We start from the raw sequence: 20878 nt of genomic DNA, 5'->3' as shown, positions 1-20878 counted from the left end.
TGTGGCAGAAGATAGTTTCCTTTACACTGCCCCTTAAAAAAACTATCAGTGTCGCTGCAGCGTGGGTTAACAGTGTAAATCTCTCTATATTTCGTCCGATGAAATACTTACAAGGCAGACATGCCACAAGCTAGATAGAGAACACATACAGAGCAGAGGTGCAAACCATGAGGTGAAACCAAGAGACTGAGGTGCATTTCACATAAGCACATAATAGATTACAAATTTCCAAATTAAGGCGAGTGCTGTGGGATAATTTGAGATGACCAATACTGTATTTAACTACAGACAATATAAAACTCACGTGGCAGATATCTCTGTGTAAGGACGGAACATTTATTTAAAACAAAAACAGAACTATCAGCTGCTTGGAGATGACCAAAAGGGTTAAGAAGCTCTGGAACAGAGCGGCAGGATCTTTCCGATGCATCTAACGTGTACCATCAATAACAGATCAATTATAGATTTTCGTACCGATCGTTTCGACCTCATGTTAGTTTAAGAATCAATTACGTTCAGTAAACATATATCAATAATAATTCCTGACAAGTTGCTCAGCCAATCGCATTTTACAACACAGCATAATGATATAGAAACATAGAACCATAGAATCATAGAAAGTTACAGCTCAGAAACAGGCCTTTTGGCCCTTCTTGTCTGTGCCGAACCATTTTATGCCTAGTCCCACTGACCTGCACTTGGACCATATCCCTCCACACCCCTCTCATCCATGATAGAACCATAGAAAATTACAGCTCTCCTTCATCCATTTAAATCGGAGGCTGACTCATCTGTATTCAGTATCTGGGAGAATCAGGAAGGTGAGATAGAGTCAGAGAGTCACAGAGGTATAAGCATGCAAACAGGCCCTTCGGCCCAACATGTCCATGCCGCCCTTTTTAACGACAAAGCTCGTCCTAATTGCCCGCGTTTGGCCCATTACCCTCGATAGCCATGCAACTCTCTATGCGCCTCTTAAAAGACTGTCTGGCAGCTTGTTCCAGACACTCACCACCCTCTGTGTGAAAGAATTACCCCTCTGGACCCCTTTATATCTCTCCCCTCTCACCTTAAACTTATGCCTTCTCGTTTCAGGATCCCCTACCTTTGGGAAAATATATTTACTATCAAGCTGATCTATGCGCCTTATTATTTCATAGACCTCTGTAAGATCACCACTCAGCCTCCTACGCTCCAGAAATGAAAAGCCCCAATCTATCCAACCACTCATTATAATTTAAACCATCAAGTCCCGGTAAATCTTTTCTGCACTCTTTCAAGATTAATAATACCCTTCCTATAATAGGGTGACCAGAACTGCACAAAGTATTCCAAGTGTGGCCTTACCAATATTTTGTTCAACTTCAACAAGACGTCCCAACTCCTGTATTCAATTTTCTGACGAATGAAACCAAGCATGTCGAATGCCTTCTTCACTGCTCTGTCCGCATGTGACTCCACTTTCAATGAGCTATGAACATGTACCCGTTGATCTCTTTGTTCTGTAACTTTCCTCAACGCCCTACCATCCTGCTAGTCTAGTGGTTAGGGTTCAGCGCTTTCAGGGTCGCAGACTGGCTTCGATATATTAAGATTTAATGTTTTTGATAAACAAACTTGAATTACTTCCTGATCGAAAGCAACTCTGTCAGCATCAGTCGAGTGAGATTTTGCTTCCGAGTTGGAAAAGTCACATGGGCAACAGGCTGAGAACAAACACAGATAGTGAAAAGGGGGTGTTCGGATGCGAAGCACTGACGATGGAGGTGGTGATACAGGGTAAAGTCTGGGTAATGGGTCAGATTTAACCGTGTGCACTGACAGAAAAATCACTCATTTGTGGATGAAAATCTCGGGCGAAATGACAAGAAAACTTCTCACTGAATGAAACACTAAACTATTTGACTTCGACTGATTGTAAGCAGTTTTCATTCAGAAAACAGTAACTGTGAGATTAGCAAAGCGGGATGGAGACAGTCTCAGTTTGAGAGGTGATGCAGCAACGTTTAAAATTAATGAGAACCAATCAACGTTGTCCTTGTCCATCAATCCTTGTGTCAGTTAATCCATCCTGTCTTGCTCGCTATCACAGGGAATCCTGTCACTGTGTGATTCCCGTCCTAAATGCCGGAAAAACTCATCAGCTCAATTAATGTTTCATGCGAAACGAGAATAACTGAAATCAGAACCATTATGGAAATGTTCAAATGTGACCGGGGACCTTCCACGCCTGAGGCCAACGTGACAACCACTACACTACAGAAACACGGCGATGCATGCACGTGAAACAGATCCGGCTAACTGGCGGAACAACTAAACTCGTTTCAAGGCTGTCAGTTACTCGCTTTGCATTGTCTCTGCTGGTTTTTCGAGTCAAAATGAATGATGATACATTCTACTGCATTCAATTCAAGTAATCACATGCTTTGACCAAAGGTGTTCAGAACGTTTATAGTAATTTAAGTGAAAATGTGACAGTGGGGGATTTGATCCCACTCCGCCATAAACATCACGATCCTAAATTTGTGTCTTAGACTTCCCATCAACGGCAGCAGCAGAAGTCATTGCTGTCAGAGCTGGTTTTGGCAGTGAACAAAATCAATGGAGTTGAATTCGGTCACATGTCCCTTTGAGTCTCTTCTGCCATTTAAAATCAAGACGGATCCCCAGCTCAACCACCACCTCATTTCAGGAATCAAATCAATGAAACTTGATTCCACTCAGACAGGGAGAGAAGAGAAGGAACAAAAACAAAAGAGGGGAAATGGAGAGTTAGTCTGAAAGAGGGAAAGTCCAAGGCGGATGGCCAGAGAGAAAGAGGTAAATATAGAGACAGAGTGGGGTAGACATTGAACGGAACAGATACACTTCACCATTCCTTATGATTTCAAGAAAAAAACAAACTTGGAGCATTGGAAAGAGCAAATACTACAGCCGTGAAAAAGATTCTGGCAATGGTGCTGAAGAATTGTGCTTCAGCACTTGCCGCAACCTTAGCAAAGCTGTTCCTCAGCTAGAACACTGGCATCTAACCGCCAATGGTACAATATGCCCAAGATTGCCCGCTTTCCAAAACTCAGATCAAATCCAACACCGCCAATAACTACCAGTCTACTCTTGATCATCTGTAACGTGACGGAAGGGGCAATAAACAATGGTAACAGGAGGCACTCCAATGCAAACTGGAGGAACATTTACTGATAAAAGTTTATTAATGAAACAGAACATGGTTAAAACAAACAGAAAATGACTTGAGGATCAAAGACAACCAGAGTAAAAGGATGTTCACAATGTTCTGGACACAAATATGGTTTCTCTTTAATTCATCTGTAGCCTGTTCCCTGCCCTCTTTGTGGAACACCTCCGCTCAGCCCACAAGCATGACCCTGACCTTCCGCTTGCCATTAGAATTCACCACCTTGCTCTCACGCTCACATTTCTGTCCTCGGCCTGCTGCAATGTTCCGGAGAAGCCCAACTCAAGCTGGACGAACAGCCCCTCATCTTCCGATGAGGCACTTTACAGCCTTCTGGATTCAACATTGAGTTCAACAACTTCACACCCTGAACTCTCTCCTACATTTTGATTTGTTTTTTATTTGCTGAGTGTCAGTCTGCATCTTGTTTTCATGTTTTTTTGCTTCCAGACAGAGCTGTCCTTTATTCTGCCATTAACACTTACTCTGGGCCAATGCTTTGTTTCTTTACGATGTGGAGATGCCGGCATTGGACTGGGGTAAACACCATAAGAGTTTTAACAACACCAGGTTCCTGTTGGACTTTAACCTGCTGTTGTTAAAACTCTGATTGTTTCTTTATTACAACAATTACCTCTCCATTTGCCTTTTGTTCCAGGACATTTTTGTCATTTAATCTCACCCGCCCTCTAACCAATCCCTGACTTTCCCTTTTGTTCTACCTGCCCCTCCCCCCTTTCTCAGCAGCATCAAACCCATCACATTTCTCCCTCTCTTTCGTTCTGAAGTAGAGTTACATTGGACGTGAAACATTATCTCTGTTTCTCTCTCCACAGATGCTGCCAGACCTGCTGCGTTTTTTCAGTTCTTTCTGTATTTATTTTAAATCTACCTTAGTCATAGGAAAAGCACTCTTTACTATCCAGGATAAAATAAATGTCCTTCATCAGCTTTTGTGGATCATTTCAGTGGAAATGTGCTCTCCCAGGCTCAAAGAGCATCAGCCCACTGGAAGCAAAGGTGTGAGACCAGCCAGTCCAGCAGAAAGAAACCCTCCGACCCTCCCACTTCACCAACTGTCAAAATGAACATGGTTCAGTTCTGGATGTGATCAACAGCAGCAATAACAGCAGAATCCAACCCCAGTAATCACTTGTGAATTCGCTGGTGGCTCAACAGGAGGGATGAATCACTAAATCCTTTCCCACACGTCGAGCAGGTGAATGGCCTCTCCCCGGGGTGAACTCACACGTGGAAGGTCCCCGGTCACATTTGAACATTTCCATAATGGTTCTGATTTCAGTTATTCTCGTTTCTCATGAAGCATTAATTGAGCTGATGAGTTTTTTCCGGCATTTCGGACGGGAATCACACAGTAAAAAGAATCCCTGTGATAGCGAGCAAGACAGGATGAATCACTGAATCCCTTCCCACACAGAGAGCATGTGAACGGTTTCGCTCCGGTGTGAACTCGCTCATGTTTCCGCAGGTTTGATGAAGTTCTGAAGCTCTTTGTGCAGTGAGAGCAGCTGAACGGTCTGTCCTCAGTGTGAATGCGCTGGTGGGACACCAGATACTGAGACCTTTTGAAGCCACTCCCACAGTCAGAGCATTTAAAGGGTTGCTGATTGCTGTGATTGACTTTGTGACTCTGCAGACTGGATAAATCACTGCATCCCCTCCCACACACTGAGCAGGTGAATGGCCGCTCCCTCGTGTGAACTCGCTGGTGATTCCGCAGGTGGGATGATCTTCTAAATCTCTTTGTGCAGTGAGAGCAGCTGAACGGTCTCTCCACAGTGTGAGTGCGCTGGTGATCCATCAGATCCTGAGACCTTTTGAATCCGCTCCCACAGTCAGAGCATTTAAAGGGTCTCTCGCTGTTGTGAGTGACGTTGTATCTCTGCAGGCTGGATAACCGAGTGAATCTGTTCCCACACTCGGAGCAGGTGAACGGTCTCTCCCCAGTGTGAACTTGCTGGTGTCTCAGCAGATTGGATGATGTTTGAAACTGCTTTGTGCAGTGAGGGCAGCTAAACAGTCCCTCCTCAGTGTGAATGCGCTGGTGTGACAGCAAGTGGGATGACCTTCTAAACCTCTTTGGGCAGTGAGAGCAGCTGAACGGTCTCTCCCCGGTGTGAATGCGCTGGTGGGACATCAGATCCCGAGAGCTTTTGAAACCAGTCCCACAGTCAGAGCATTTAAAGGGTCTCTCACTGGTATGAGTGGGATTTGCTGATCCTTCCAGCCTGCGGAAACACAAGCAAGTTCACATGGAGGAGAGAGGCTGTTCACCTGCTCGGAGTGTAGGAAAGGATTCACTGAGTCATCCAACCTGCTGAGACATTATGGCAGTCACACCGATTAGAGACCTTTTAAATACTCTGACTGTGGGTGTTAATTGTATAATTTGGGGTTAAATATATACAAGCAGTGGACATTGATTGGATGTTTACATGAGCACATAGAGACACTTACTGACAGAGCATGGAATGTTATTAGGAGTTATATACCTGTAATGTTTCACTCTGTGAATAAATCTATACCAAGTAAAGATTGGAACCAGTTTCCTCCTCCACCATAAGGCGGTCAGGATTATAACGTGGTAACAGAGAATGCTTAAAAATACCTGACGTTTCCAATCTGAATGTTTGAGAAGGAATAATGAAAGCTTTGATAAAAATCAGAAGGGGAAAGATGCAAATTATATTAAAACTACACAGACAATTTGTTCACACTCCTTGCCAAAGATTAAAAGTCCTGCTTCAAGATGCAGGAGCAGTTGATGAAGAGTATACGAGACTCATACAAGAGACCAGTGCAAAGTGTACAATGTATAAAAATTATTGGAGGATGCCATCATATCCCAACAGTGAACCTTCCCTTGGCCCTTGGGGCTGGAGCTGTGGCACCAGCTCAGTTTCTGAATGATGAGTTTTGAGACGTGTGTGAAAACATGAACATTCTGGTCAGGAACACGGCAGCTGAAATTCGTTTCAGTGATGGACTCTGTGAAAGGAATCACTCGGTGATCGCTGAAATGCTGCAGAAAATCTTAGCTGATCAGCCAAACTGCAAGTTGGTAACTGCACTGGCCTGGACAATTCATGTAAAGAGTTCACTTCAGATGGTTTGAGAGTATAATCCCTGTTAATTGGTCTGTGGGAAAAATTCCAAATGACCCTCTGTGCTGGGGATAGTCCTCCTGATTTAGAAGGGATGACAATTAGTACAATTTTTATTCATTTATTATCTGATTGTTTCACTGGTGCTCAAGCTAAGAAATTATTGTAGATCCTCGATGAGGGGTGTCTTATAATGTAATACTTTGTACAAATAAAGACCATATTGTGTGTGTTATAATTCGGGTCGAGAACATTAACGTTCAGTGAGAAATCCAAACACCCATCACAAGATTCCAGGTTTTTAAACAAAATCAAACTTTACTGAATATAAAAGGAATATTAAAAACCAGCTCGATGAATTATATTTTGTAAAGATTTATTCTGTAAACTCAGTTCTGACTCAAAACATGAACTCTGTTTTCACTCTCTACAGATGCTGCCAGACCTGCTGAGATTTTGCAGCATTTTTCAGTTTTTTGTACTTTTTAAACCCTTACTCCTGGACAAGAATGCCCTTATACTTAATATCTTGAATGTACATTCACTTCTGTTCCTGGGACAATCCCAAAGGTATGTCAAAGCTCCCAGCATTCACTTTAATTCTCCTCAGTATTCCAGCTATTCTCCAGGCTCCAAGATTTCATGAGGATCCTTCTATTAGCTTTCGGCAAAACAACTCTCCAACTTTCCTTTGAGATTTCAAAATTGACTCAAAACATGGACTCCTCAATCCAAGCATGGGCTTCACTGCCTTCTTGCTGAGGGATTTAAACATTGGAAACACCCATGGTTCCTAATGACCTCCTCGGCTCCTGTTCCCACAGCTGGTTCACAGCTCCCGCAGCTGGTTCACAGCTCCCAGTCCCACAGCTGGTTCACAGCTCCCGGTCCCACAGCTGGTTCACAGCTCCCGGTCCCACAGCTGGTTCACAGCTCCCGGTCCCACAGCTGGTTCACAGCTCCCGGTCCCACAGCTGGTTAACAGCTCCCGCTCCCACAGCTGGTTCACAGCTCCCGGTCCCACAGCTGGTTCACAGCTCCCGGTCCCACAGCTGGTTCAGAGCTCCCGGTCCCACAGCTGGTTCACAGCCCCCGCTCCCACAGCTGGTTCACAGCTCCCGGTCCCACAGCTCCCAAGCTAACTGCAGATTGCCTGCTTTCTGTGAAAAACACCCAGAATTCCAACCAAGACCACCCTGAATCACTTATCCTTACGGTAACAGACCAGTAGGAATGTCCAAAAGATGTTTAAATTAATTAACTTTTAGTTTCAGAACCAAACCTTTTTTCTTGAGGTCTGCGTGAAAAATTCCCCTCTCTAACAAAGACAGGAAAAAAATTGTCAGACCCAATGTCTCCAGCTAAAAGAGCCCAGCTGCCGTGTTATCCTTCTCGCTTTGACTTCTCAAACCAACATGGGCCACACCTTGTGACTGCAAATTCCCTTCGGGTGTTTTTATCAGATTCTCAACCCAGGTTTTCCAGTTGTTACATTTTTTATAAAAATCCAAAATTAATATTTCTGAAACACATGACTTATTAAACTAGATCTTCACAACATATTCCCTGGAAGAAATGGAAATGTATCACTCTATAATATCCCATTTAGAATATTACAATATACAACATGCTGTATATCTTAACAACAGCCATGATCTAATCGAATTGTGGAGCAGGCTCGAAGGGCCAAATGGCCAACTCCTGTTCCTAAGTCCAATGTTTTCCTGTGTTTAACTATCTTATAACCTGCAATAGACGTAATAATCCCTCCATTGTCCACTTCACATTCACAAGTCCAGCTTGGTAACAGCACACTGCTGGGTTCCATGTCCAGGAATCTCAGTCCACTGAAGATGGAAATTACTGCTTGGAGTGTTTTCTGAAAGTTTTCTTCTTTCAATAATTATCGTACTTTTTAATAATTATAGTTTCTTCTGCAAGAGGACAGTCCTCATTGCTGTTCAGTTGTGGATTTCCAATTCTGAAAACAGTCTGTTCAGAGTTCACATTTTGAACTTCACTTTCTTCCATATTTGTAGCTCCTCCATTGTTTAAATCCAGAGAGAATATTCCAGTCAATTCCACATTGAAATGTCTTCTTCTTGCTCTGTTGTAGCTGCAGCTTCATTTTTAACTCCACTTCCCAGACTCAAACATTCTGGATTCTCTTTTGGAGAGAGCAAGTTCAAAATGGCTTCTTTTTGTGCCAACAACTCCTTCCTTCATTGGACAAAATCTTATTTAGCCATTTTAAGAATGTTGTTAAAATGCTTTTTATGTTAAGCAAAAAGGTCTGATATTCTTGTTTGGAGCATTTTGGATCTTGGGTTTCAGAAATCGGGGAATTGAGAACAAAAGCAGGGAAGTTATTCTGATAGTTTCTAAAGCTCTGGTGAGGCCACAACAGAATACTGAGCCCAGTTCTGGTCACCACACTTTAGGAAGGATGTGAGGGTCCTTGAGAGCGTCGAGAGGAGATTTACCACAATGGTTCCAGAGATGAGGAAGGTGACGCGAATGTGGAACTTGCTACCAGTGAGTGGTTGAGGTGAACAGCATGAATACATTGAAGAGGAAGATAGATACATACATGAGGGAGAAAGGAATAGAAGGATATGCTGATGGGGGGAGATGAAGAGGGGTGGGTGGAGGCTCATGTGGAGCATAAATACTGACACAGACCAATTGAGCCGACTGGCCTGGCCCTGTGCTGTAGACTCAATGGAACAGAGACAATTGTATTTATTTTAGATCTACCTCGTGTTTGTGGATCATCTCAGTAAAACGTGCACTCCCAAATTCAAAGAGCATCGACCCACTGGCAGCAAAGCCGTGAGGTCGGTCAGTCCAGCAGAAAGAAACCCTCCGACCCTCTCACTTCAGCAACTGTCAGAATGAACAAGGTTTAGTCCTGGGTGTGATTAACAGCAGCAATAACAACAGAATCCAACTCCTGTCATCACTTGTGAATTCGCTGGTGTCTCAGCAAGTGGGACGACCGTTTAAATCTATTCCCACACTCGGAGCAGCTGAACGACCTCTCCCCAGTGTGAACTCGCTGGTGTGTGAGCAGATTGGAGATCTGAGTGAATCCCTTCCCACAGTCAGAGCAAGTGAATGGCCTCTCCCCAGTATGAACTCGCTGGTGTGCCAACAGGGTGGATGAATGACTGAAACCCTTCCCGCACACAGAGCAGGTGAAGGGTGTCTCCCCAGTGTGAACTCACTGGTGTGTTAGCAGTTGGGATGATGTTCTAAATCTCTTCACGCAGTAAGAGCAGCTGAACGGTCTGTCCTCAGTGTGAATGCGCTGGTGGCCCATCAGAGTCTGAGAGCTTTTGAAGCTACGCCCACAGTCTGAGCATTTAAACGGTCTCTCATTCGTGTGAGTGACACGGTGTGTCTGCAGGGTGGATGAATGACTGAATCTCTTCCCACACACACAGCAAGGGAATGGCCTCTCTCCAGAGTGAACTCGCTGGTGCCTCCACAGGGTGGAACGATCACTGAATCCTTTCCCACAGTCTGAGCAGGTGAAAGGTCTCTCCCCGGTGTGAACTCGCTGATGTGTCAGCAGGCTGGATAACTGAGTGAATCCTTTCCCACACACGGAGCAGGTGAACGGCCTCTCCCCAGAGTGAACTCGCTGGTGTCTCAGCAGGGTGGTTGATATACTGAATCCCTTCCCACACACAGAGCAGGTGAACGGCCTCTCCCCAGAATGAACTCGTCGATGTGTGTCCAGTGCAGATGGGCACTGGAATCCCTTCCCACAGTCCCCACACTTCCATGGTTTCTCCATGGTGCCAGTGTCCTTTTGATAATCAGCCGATTCCACATCCAAGTACAGAACACATGTACAGTTTCTCCTCGCTGTGAATGGGGTGATGTTTTTCAGGCTGTGTTACTGGTTAAAGCTCTTTCCACAGTCAGTTCACTGGAACACTCTCACTCAGGTGTGTGGGGTCTCCATTCTTGTCCAATCACACTGATGTTTGAAATCTTTTCCCACAGACAGAATAAACAAACATTTCTTCTCATACATTCAAACGGCAATTATATTCAGGTCCTGATGAATCCAGTGACTTTGTAACATCTTGTTGTGACGTTTGGTGTGAGATTTCAGTCTGTAAATTCTCTCCTTCTAATATCCTGTTTATAGAAGTTATCAGTGTAAGTATCGGACTGAAATTCAAAACAGACAATTCTAGTTTCCATGGAATATTTTTGCTTTCTCATTCCCTAAAGTTGTAAATCTCCATCCCACACACTCTCCCCCCATTGTCATACTGCTGTACCTAATACACACCCTCCCAATTCTCCTGAAGGTGCTGATTCAGGCTGATTGACAGACCCATGCTCCTGTCCAGTACAAAGAGACCTGAAAATCTTCATGCAGGCTGCTAGCCAATGTCCACAATACTAAATATATTATTTGATCAGCAACAGAAAGGAGATGTGAGGAACAATTTTATTCACGAGTGGTCACGACCTGATCTCACTGCTTCTGTGCATGGTGGAATCAGAAATAATCAATGATTTGAAAAATGAATCAGACAGGTGTGAAGGAATTAAAAAAGGAACAGAGTTATGGAGAGGAAATGGGACTGAGTGGATTGATGTACAGAGAGTCAGCATGGACTTCTTCCAACTATCACTGGAATATATACAAAATTTCAGGCAATGTAGTGGAAGACATGCCCTGTCTACATCAACAGTGATGAAGTGGAAATGGTTGAGAGCTTCAAGTTTCTAGGTGTTCAGATCACAACAACCTGTCCTGGTCCCTCGAAACTGCTGCTTTAGTTAAGAAAGCCCACCAACGCCTCTACTTTCTCAAGAGGCGAAGGAAATTCGACATGTCGACATGTCAGCTCCAACTCTCACCAATCTTTACAGGGACACCACAGAAAGCATCCCATCCAATTGTATCACAATTTGGTGTTGCTGCTGCTCTGACCAAGAGTGCAAAAAACTACAAGGGGTGTGAATGTGGCCCAGTCCATCACGCAAATCAGCCTCTTATCCATTGGCACTGTCTACATTTCCTATTGCCTCAGAAAAGCAGCCAGCATAATCAAGGACCCCACGTATCCTGGATATTCTCTTTTCTATCTTCTTCCATCGGGAAAAAGAGACAAAAGTCTGAGGTCACAAACCAACCGACTCAAGAACAGCTTCTTCCCTGCTGCTGCCATCGGACTTTGACAAACAAAGAACAAAGAAAACTACAGCACAGAAACAGGCCCTTCGACCTTTCAAGCCTGCAGCGACCATGCTGCCCGACTGAACTAAAACCCCCTACCCTTCCGGGGATCATATCCCTCCATTCCCATCCAATTCATGTATTTGTCAAGATGCCCCTTAAAAGTCACTATCGTATCTGCTTCCACTATCTCCCCCGGCAGCAAGTTCCAGGCACCCACCGCCCTCTGTGTAAAAAACTTGCCTCTCCTTTAAACCTTGCCCCTCACACCTTAAACCTGTGCCCTCCCCAGTAATTGATTCTTCCATCCTGGAAAAAAGCTTCTGACTATCCACTCTGTCCATGCCCCTCATAATCTTGTAAACTTCTGTCAGGTCTCCCCTCAACCTCCGTCGTTCCAGTGAGAACAAACCAAGTTTCTCCAACCTCTCCTCATAACTAATGCCCTCCATACCAGGCAACATCCTGGTACATCTATTCTGTACCCTCTCCAAAGCCTCCTCCTTTTGAATGGACCTACCTCATATTAAGCTGATTTTTCTCTTCACCCTTTCTATAACTGTAACACTATATTCTGCACTCTCTCCTTTCCTACTCCCCTATGTACTCTATGAACAGTATGATTTGTCTGTATACCGCGCAAGAAACAATACTTTTCACTGTATCCCAATACATGTGACAATAATAAATCAAATCAAACCCATTGCTGCATTTCCTTCCTGAAGCCACATTTGTCCAGTGGGGCCAGGCCCCGGGAGAAAGCGCTGCAGCTGCCGTTGTGTTGGGTGTTGAGGCGGTGCCGCTAGTTCCTTATTGGGGGTGTTGAAGCCTCCACTGGGTGTGTGGAGCCTCCCCTCCCACCCACTGCCCCTAACGCTGCCTCCGCTTATCCGCCTCCTTCCCGCCTGAAGATCAGACAAACAAGCGCCTGTCCCTGGACATGAGCCGCACTGCGCATGCTCAACGTCACAATGCCCAGGGACTGATTGACGGCAGCTCCGGACCAATAGGAAAAGGGGGCGGGGCTGGAGGACCGAGCGGGAGCGGCTGGTCTTCCAACCAGAGTGAATAGGGGAGGGGTCTGACGCATGCGCAGTGTGAGTAATGGCGGCGGACGGATGGTTTTAACTCGGAGCCGAGATCACGTCAAGGTAGAGAGCGGCGCGCGGAGAGAGGTGAATGTGGCGGGTGGGTGGAGAGGTTTCGTAAACATGTTGTTCAAACTCAAACCCCGGAAAATATCTTCCCGGGCGCCCTGTTGGTACCAAATTGGAGGCGCAACTTGTCGCGTTGGGCCTGGGCTGACGGCCGCCAATCTGTCGGTGGCAATGTCTATCAGTGCGCATGTGCGGCTGGCATCTTTGGAAGGCATGATGTGGAGATGCCGGCGTTGGACTGGGGTAAACACAGTAAGAAGTTTAACAACACCAGGTTAAAGTCCAACAGGTTTATTTGGTAGCAAAAGCCACACAAGCTTTCGAGGCTCTAAGCCCCTTCTTCAGGTGAGTGGGAATTCTGTTCACAAACAGAACTTATAAAGACACAGACTCAATTTACATGAATAATGGTTGGAATGCGAATACTTACAACTAATCCAGTCTTTAAGAAACAAAACGATGGGAGTGGAGAGAGCATCAAGACAGGCTAAAAAGATGTGTATTGTCTCCAGACAAGACAGCCAGTGAAACTCTGCAGGTCCACGCAACTGTGGGAGTTACAAATAGTGTGACATAAACCCAATATCCCGGTTGAGGCCGTCCTTGTGTGTGCGGAACTTGGCTATCAGTTTCTGCTCAGCGACTCTGCGCTGTCGTGTGTCACGAAGGCCGCCTTGGAGAACGCTTACCCGAATATCAGAGGCCGAATGCCCGTGACCGCTGAAGTGCTCCCCAACAGGAAGAGAACAGTCTTGCCTGGTGATTGTCGAGCGGTGTTCATTCATCCGTTGTCGCAGCGTCTGCATAGTTTCCCCAATGTACCATGCCTCGGGACATCCTTTCTTGCAGCGTACCAGGTAGACAACGTTGGCCGAGTTGCAAGAGTATGTACCGTGTACCTGGTGGATGGTGTTCTCACGTGAGATGATGGCATCTGTGTCGATGATCCGGCACGTCTTGCAGAGGTTGCTATGGCAGGGTTGTGTGGTTTGGAAGGGGCAATGTGCAGCAGCGCGATCGCCATGTTTGTTGGGGGCAGCAGGGCGCAGGAGCGGCTGCTTTTATGACGTATGGGACCTGAACCCACTGCAGTCCATGTGGTGCAGGTACATCCACCCTGCTGGTAGGGAGGGAATTCCAGCATTTTGTCCCAGCGACTGCGAAGGAACGGCGATATATTTCCAAGTCAGGATGGTGAGTGACTTGGAGGGGAGTTTGCAGCTGGTGGTGTTCCCATGCCTCTGTTGCCTTTGTCCTTTTAGATGGAAGTGGTTGTGTGTTTGGAAGGTGCTGTCTAAGGACCTTTGGTGAATTCTTGCAGTACATCTTGTAGATAATACACACGGCTGCTCCTGAGCTTCGGTGAGAGGAGCTTGTTCCCCATTGTTCAGAATGGAGACAACTTGTCCATCAAACTGCATAAACCCTGTAAGGATGAAGGATAAATATGGCAAGTTTTGGGACCCTTGGATAACGAGCGATATTGTGAGCCCAGTCAAAGAGAAAAAGGAAGCATTTGTCAAGGCTAGGAAGCTGGGAACACACGAAGCAAGTGTGGAATACAAGGAAATTAGAAAGAAACTTAAGCAAGGAGTAAGGAGGGATAAAAGGGGTCATGAAAAATCATTGGCCAGCAGGATTAAGGAAAATTCCAAGCCTTTTTATACATATATAAAGAGCAAGAGGGTCGCCAGGGAGAGGGTTGGCCCACTCAAGGACATGGGAGGGAATCTATGTGTGGAGCCAGAGGAAATGGGCGAGGTATTAAATGAGTACTTTGTGTCAGTATTCACCAAAGAGAAGGACTTGGTGGATGATGAATCCGGAAAGGGTGTGTAGATAGTTTGAGATAGCCAAGTTCCGCACACATGAGGACGGCCTAAACCAGGATGTTGGATTTATGTCACATTATCAGTAACCCCCACAGCTTGCCTCCTGGACTTGCAGAATTTCACAAGCCGTTCTGTCTGGAGACAATACACATCTCTTTAACCTGTGTTGAATGCTCCCTCCACCCACATTGTCTGTACATTTAAGACCTGGCTGGCTGTAGAGATTTGCATTCTAATCAGTATTCTGTAATTTGATTTCTGTGTCTGTGCCCTGTTTGAGAACAGATATCCACTCCATCTGACGAAGGAGCTCTGCTCCGAAAGCTTATGGTATTTGCTACCAAATAAACCTGTTGGACTTTAACCTGGTGTTGTGAGACTTCTTACTCGGTCATAGATGACAGAGGGTAGCAGTGGAAGGGTGCGTTTCTGAATGGAGGGCTGTGACAAGTGGCGTTCCTCAGGGATCAGTGCTGGGACCTTTTGCTGTTCGTAATATATATATATATATAATATGATTTCGAAGAAAATGTGACTGGTTTGATTAGTAAGTTTGCAGATGACACAAAGGTTAGTGGATTTGCGGATAGCGATGAGGACCATCAGAGGATACAGCAGGATATAGATCAGTTGGAGACTTGGGCGGACAGATGGCAGAAGGAGTTTAATCCGGACAAATGTGAGGCAATGCATTTTGGAAAGTTTAATAAAGATAGGAAATATACAGCAAATGGCAGAACCCTTAAGAGTATTGATAGGCAGAGGGATCTGGGTGTACAGGTACACAGGTCACTGAAAGTGGCAACACAGGTGGAGAAGGTAGTCAAGAAGACATGCGGCATGCGTATGTCTTCATCAGCCGGGGCATTGAGTTTAAAAATTGGCAAGTCATGTTGCAGCTTTACAGAACCTTAGTTAGGCCACACTTGGAATATAGTGTTCAATTCTGGCCACCACACTACCAGAAGGATGTGGAGGTTTTGGAGAGGGTACAGAAAAGATTTACCAGGATGTTGCCTGGTGTGGAGGGCATTAGCTATGAGGAGAGGTTGGAGAAACTTGGTTTTGTTCTCAATGGAATGACAGAGGTTGAGGAGCGACCTGATAGAAGTCTGCAAGATTGAGGGGCATGGACAGAGTGGATAGTCAGAAGCTTTTACTCAGGGTGGAAGAGTCAAATACTGGGGGGCACAGGTTTAAGGTGTGAGGGGCAAAGTTTAAAGGAGATGTACGATGCAAGGTTTTTACAGAGGGTGGTGGGTGCCTGGAACCTGCTGCCGGGGGAGGTAATGGAAGCAGATACGATAGTGAGTTTTAAGGGGCATCTGGATAAATACATGAATAGGATGGGAATAGAGGGATATGATCCCCAGAAGGATAAGGGGTTTTACTTCAGTTGGGCAGCATGGTTGGTGCAGGCTTGGAGGGCCAAAGGGCCTGTTTCTGTGCTGTAATTTTCTTTGTTCTTTGTTCTCTGAGTCCCACTGTCTTCTTGATCAGACAGAGCGGTGGCAGAGCCGGAAAGAAAAGGAAGCAAATCCTGCTCTCCGAATCCCACTCCCTCATGGAACGTCCTGGCATCATAGAATTCCCACAGAGCAGAAGGAGGCCATTTGGCCATCGAGTCTGCACCAACTACAATCCCATCAAGGACCTATCCCCATAATCCCATACATTTACCCTGGCTAGTCCCCCTGACAGTAAGGGACAATTTAGCATGGCTAATCCACCTAATCCGGACATCATTGGATTGTAGGAAGAAACCGGAGCACCCAGAGGAAACCCACACAGACACCGGGAGAATGTACAAACTCCACTCAGTGACCCAAGCTGGGAATCGAACCCGGGTCCCTGGCACTGTGAGCCAGCAGTGCTAACCAACTGTGCCACTCTCTCTCCAACAGAGCATTTTACGCCCGCTCTATCCCCGTAACCCCACCAATCCCCCTAACCTCCACATCTTTGGACGCTAAGGGGAAATTTAGAATGGCGAATCCAGTTAACCTAGACATCTTTTTGGCTAAGTATTTATAGATCTGTGGGTTTGTTCAGTCACATGAAGAGCCATGGTGAAACTCACAACCCTAAGTAGACACGATCGACATGGTGGCACAGTGGTTAGCACTTCTGCCTCACAGTGCCAGGCTTGGGTGCCTTAAGTTAATTTATTTATTAGTGTCACAAGTAAGCTTACTTTAACACTGTAATTAAGTTACTGTGAAATTCTGTGGAGTTTATATGTTCTCCTCGCATCTGCGTGGGTTTCCTCCGGGTGCTCCAGTTTCCCCCCCACAGTCCAAAGATGTGCAGGTTAGGTGGATTGACCATGATAAATTTCCCCTTAGTTTCCCAAGATGTGGAGATAAGGGGACTTGGCTAAGATAAATCTGTGAGGCTACGGGGATAGGTCATAGAGGTTTACAGCATGGAAACAGGCCCTTCGGCCCAATTTGTCCATGCCGCCCTTTTTTTTTAAACCCCTAAGCTAGTCCCAATTGCCTGCATTTATTTGGCCCATATCCCTCTATACCCATCTTACCCATGTAACTGTCTAAACGCTTTTTAAAAAACAAAATTGTACCCGCCTCTACTACTACCTCTGGCAGCTAGTTCCAGACACTCACCACCCTCAACGTGAAAAAATTGCAATTGCACCGTCCAAAGATGTGCGGGTTAGGTTGATTGGCCATGCTAAAATTGCCCCTTCGTGTCCTGAAATGCATAGGTTAGAGGGATTAGCGGGTAAATATGTAGGGATATGGGGGGTAGGGCCTGGGTGGGATTGTGGTCGGTGCAGACTCGATGGGCCAAATGGCCTCTTTCTGCAATGTAGGGTTTCTATAAGTTGGACCCTTTTGCATCTCTCCCCTCTCACCTTTAGCCTGTGCCCTCTCGTTTTAGATTCCCCTACCTTCAGGAAAAGATATTATCGATCTAGCTGATCTATGCCCCTCATTATTTTATAGACCTCTATAAGATCGCTCTTCAGCTTCCTACGTTCCAGAGAAAAAAGTCCCAGTCTACCCAGCTTCTCCTTATAACTTAAACCACCAAGTCCCGTTAGCATCCGAGTAAATCTCTTCTGCATTCTTCCTAGTTTAATAATATCCTTTCTATAATAGGATGACCAGAACTGTACACAGTATTCCAAGTGTGGGCCTTACCAATGTCTTGGGTGGGCAAGAGGGCCTGGGTAAAGTACTCTGTCAGAGAGTCAGTGTCGACTCAATGGGTCGAATGGCCTCCTCCTGCACTGTGGGGATTCTATGATGATAAATATCATCCTCAAATCGAGGGACTGTTGACAATGACGAAAATCAAGGCGCAACAGGGAGTTAGTGTGGATATCCTGGTCTTAGGAGAATCTGTTAAAATCCTGATTTATTTGTACAAATATAAAATCCCTCTCCTCTGTTCTGCTCCCAAATCCTCTCTCACTTTCCTCGCCTCAAAGAGGACAGAGTCTTGTGAAGACCCAGACCGTGTGGCAGCTTCCCTTCCCTGAAGAACATCAGTGAGTCAGTTGTGTTTTATATGACAATCCAGCAGTTTTTATGGTCACTCTTTCCCAGTGCCGGCCCCACAAATTACTGCATTCATTCAGCTCCATTTCACAACCTGTTTTTGTGGGTTCTCTCTCACTCACTCTTTTCTGTTTTAAATCAGTTTTATAGGGTCTTCAAAGGGGAAGGTTTGTATTCGGGAGACGGGAAACCAAACATCACATCAGGATCTGACAAAGTTGCCCAAGTTATTGTAACTGAATATCATCGAGTATTGAACATGGAAGGAAAAAGCACCGTTCAGAGTGGGGAGAAACCATACACCTGTTCTGTGTGTGGACGAGGCTTCAGTCGATCATCAGGCTTGTCGCAACATAAATGTCTTCACACTTGGAAGGAGTCATTTTGTTCCCCATCTGAGCTGGAAATTCATCAACGCACTAACGCTGAGAAACCTTTCACTTGCTCCGAGTGTGGGAAGGGATTCAGTGATTTATCCAGCCTGCTGAGACACCGGCGAGTTCACACTGGGGAGAGGCCATTCAGCTGTACTGTGTGTGGGAAAGGATTCAATGATTTATCCAACCAGTTGAAGCACCAGCGAGTTCACGCTTTGGAGAAACCATTCACCTGCCCCAAGTGTGGGAAAGGATTCACTGATTCATCCAACATGTTGAGACATCAGCGAGTTCACGCAGACAAGAGACCATTTAAATGTCAGGAATGTGGGAAGGGCTTTAAAGGTTCTGAGGATCTGATGTGCCATCAGCGAGTTCACTCTGACGAGAGACCTTTCCAATGTCTGGACTGTGGGAAATGTTATAAAAGACGCTGGGATCTGATTTGCCATCAGCGATGTCACTCTGACGAGAGACCGTTCAGGTGCTCCAGCTGTGGGACTGGGTTCAGGCAGTCATCTGAACTCACTGTACACCAGCGCACTCACACCAAGAAAAGACCATTCACCTGCTCCGAATGTGGAAAGGGATTCACTCGGTCATCCTACCTGCTGAGACACCAGCAACTTCATGTGTAACTACAGTGACTGGATTTTGCTGTTAATCACATCCAGGACTGAACCGTGTTCATTGGGGTCTGTTTCTGCTCCTATTTCTAAACTCCAGCCCAGTTACAGGGGCTAATATTTTTGCATTGAAAAAATAGTTTGTGTAAAGTACACTGTGCTGAATCTTTTTAATAGCTGTTACAAGTTAGTTCCTTTTAAAATTCTCACCCTCTCCCTGTCTTCTCCATCCTCACCTCCAACAACAAGTGTGAGGAGCCAAAGAGCTTTTTGTCACTAAGATTGAGGCAATCTGATCAGCTGCCTCTGCTGCTTCTCTCTCACACTCGGCCAAACTGTCCTCCACTAAGTCTGGAACTCGCATCTTTTTCCAGTTTCCCTCCCATCTCTCCCTTATGTCCTGTCAGACTCAGCTTGTCCATGACATTCCCCCTCCCCATCCCCCACTATGTTCCATTGACCTTATTCCTACGAAGCTGTTGACCATTCACCTCCTCCATATTAATCAATACTCTTTACAGTTCTCATTCTCTTCTAGTCCTCGCCTTCTCACCTTTAAATCCATTGTCACCACACACTCTGAAAAAACAATCTTTGACCTCCTCTCCAACCTCCTTTTCCTCTCCAAAGCCCCTGAACTCGCTGTCCCCCGAGGATCTACCCTTGGCCCCTCCTATTTCCCATCTCCATGCTGCCACTAGGTGACATCATCCAAAAGCACTGTGTTGGTTTTCACCTGTACACTGACACCACCCAGCTCGACCTCACCCCCATCCCCCTCCATTCCTCCACTGTTACTAAATTAACAAACTGCTTATCCCACATACACTACTGGATGAGCAGAAATTCCTTCCAGTTAAAAATTGGGAAGACCAGTCACCACTACAATTCCCTAACTACTGAGTCCATCCCTCTCCCTGGGAACTGTCTGAGGCTGAACCACATTCTTCACAATCTCCGTGCCAGATTTGATGTCAAGATGAGTTTCTGACCACATTTCCACCCCATCACTGATCCCAGATATTTCAATCTCCATAATGTCGCCTGTCTCCACCCCACCTGCTGCTGAAACCCTCATCCATACCCGTGTTACCCTTAAACTGGATGATTCCAATCCATTCCTGACCAGCCTCTCTCACTCACCCCACCCCCACATTAAACATGTCTTTTTTATTCATTTGTGGACCGTGGGCATCACTGGCTGCCCAGCAATAATTCTCCATCCCTAATTGGCCCTGGAGGGCAGTTGAGGGTCAGCCAACATTGCTGTGGGTCTGGAGTCACATGTAGGCCAGACCAGGTAAGGACAGCAGATTTCCTTTCCTAAAGGACTTTAGTGAACCAGATGGGTTTTTCCAACAATCGACAATAGTTTCATGGTCATCAGTAGATTCTTAATTCCAGATTTTTTTTATTGAATTCAATTTCCACCACCTGCAGTGGCAGGATTCGAACCCGGGTCCCCAGAACATTGACAATAGTCTAGCGACAATACCACGAGCCCATCGCCTCCCCACACTTGTGATTATCCAAAACTCTGCTGCCCGTGTGCTGTTCACCATCACATCCTGTGCTCACTGAACTACATCGGGTCCACATGAGGTAATGCATTGATTTTAACATTTGCATCCTTGTTTTCAAATCCCACCATGGCCTGTCCTTCCCAATCTCTAATCTCCAATAACACACCCTCTGAGATATCTGTGCTCTTCTCATTCTGGCCTCTTGAACATCTCTGATTTTAATTACTCCATCATTAATGTCTGTGTCCTGGTGTGAAGTTCTGAGATTCCCTCCCTAAACCTCTCTGTCCCTCCATTCCCTCCCTCCTGATT

General features: G+C 45.7%; 2 protein-coding genes across 2 annotated transcripts; one reads left to right on the top strand and one right to left on the bottom strand.

Annotated features, from left to right (window-relative positions):
* Nucleotides 1–7803: 7803 nt before the first annotated feature.
* Nucleotides 7804–12272, bottom strand: LOC144484158 (uncharacterized). Its single transcript, XM_078202701.1, has 2 exons — nt 12228–12272; nt 7804–10473 (listed from the first exon to the last, which is right to left on the bottom strand). The coding sequence occupies exon 2, from the start codon at nt 10121–10123 to the stop codon at nt 9545–9547; it is 579 nt and encodes a 192-aa protein (XP_078058827.1). The 5' UTR covers nt 10124–10473; nt 12228–12272; the 3' UTR covers nt 7804–9544.
* Nucleotides 12273–12621: 349 nt separating this feature from the next.
* On the top strand, nt 12622–19158 carry LOC144484150 (uncharacterized). Its single transcript, XM_078202691.1, has 2 exons — nt 12622–12678; nt 18183–19158. Exons 1-2 carry the CDS (start codon nt 12646–12648, stop codon nt 19053–19055), a joined length of 906 nt encoding a protein of 301 aa, XP_078058817.1. The 5' UTR covers nt 12622–12645; the 3' UTR covers nt 19056–19158.
* Nucleotides 19159–20878: the final 1720 nt, after the last annotated feature.

The sequence above is a fragment of the Mustelus asterias genome, unplaced genomic scaffold (genome assembly GCF_964213995.1).
Source record: "Mustelus asterias unplaced genomic scaffold, sMusAst1.hap1.1 HAP1_SCAFFOLD_94, whole genome shotgun sequence".
Lineage (NCBI taxonomy): Eukaryota > Metazoa > Chordata > Chondrichthyes > Carcharhiniformes > Triakidae > Mustelus > Mustelus asterias.
Note: the sequence above shows the minus strand (reverse complement) of the source record. Positions and strands in the feature narration are given on the sequence as shown.

Coding starts and splice junctions, on each gene's coding strand:
- LOC144484158 (XM_078202701.1), bottom strand. CDS start 10,123: ATGGAGAAACCATGGAAGTGTGGGGACTGTGGGAAGGGATTCCAGTGC.
- LOC144484150 (XM_078202691.1), top strand. CDS start 12,646: ATGGTTTTAACTCGGAGCCGAGATCACGTCAAG. Junction 12,679..18,182: donor GGAGCCGAGATCACGTCAAG/GTAGAGAGCGGC, acceptor GTTTTAAATCAG/TTTTATAGGGTCTTCAAAGG.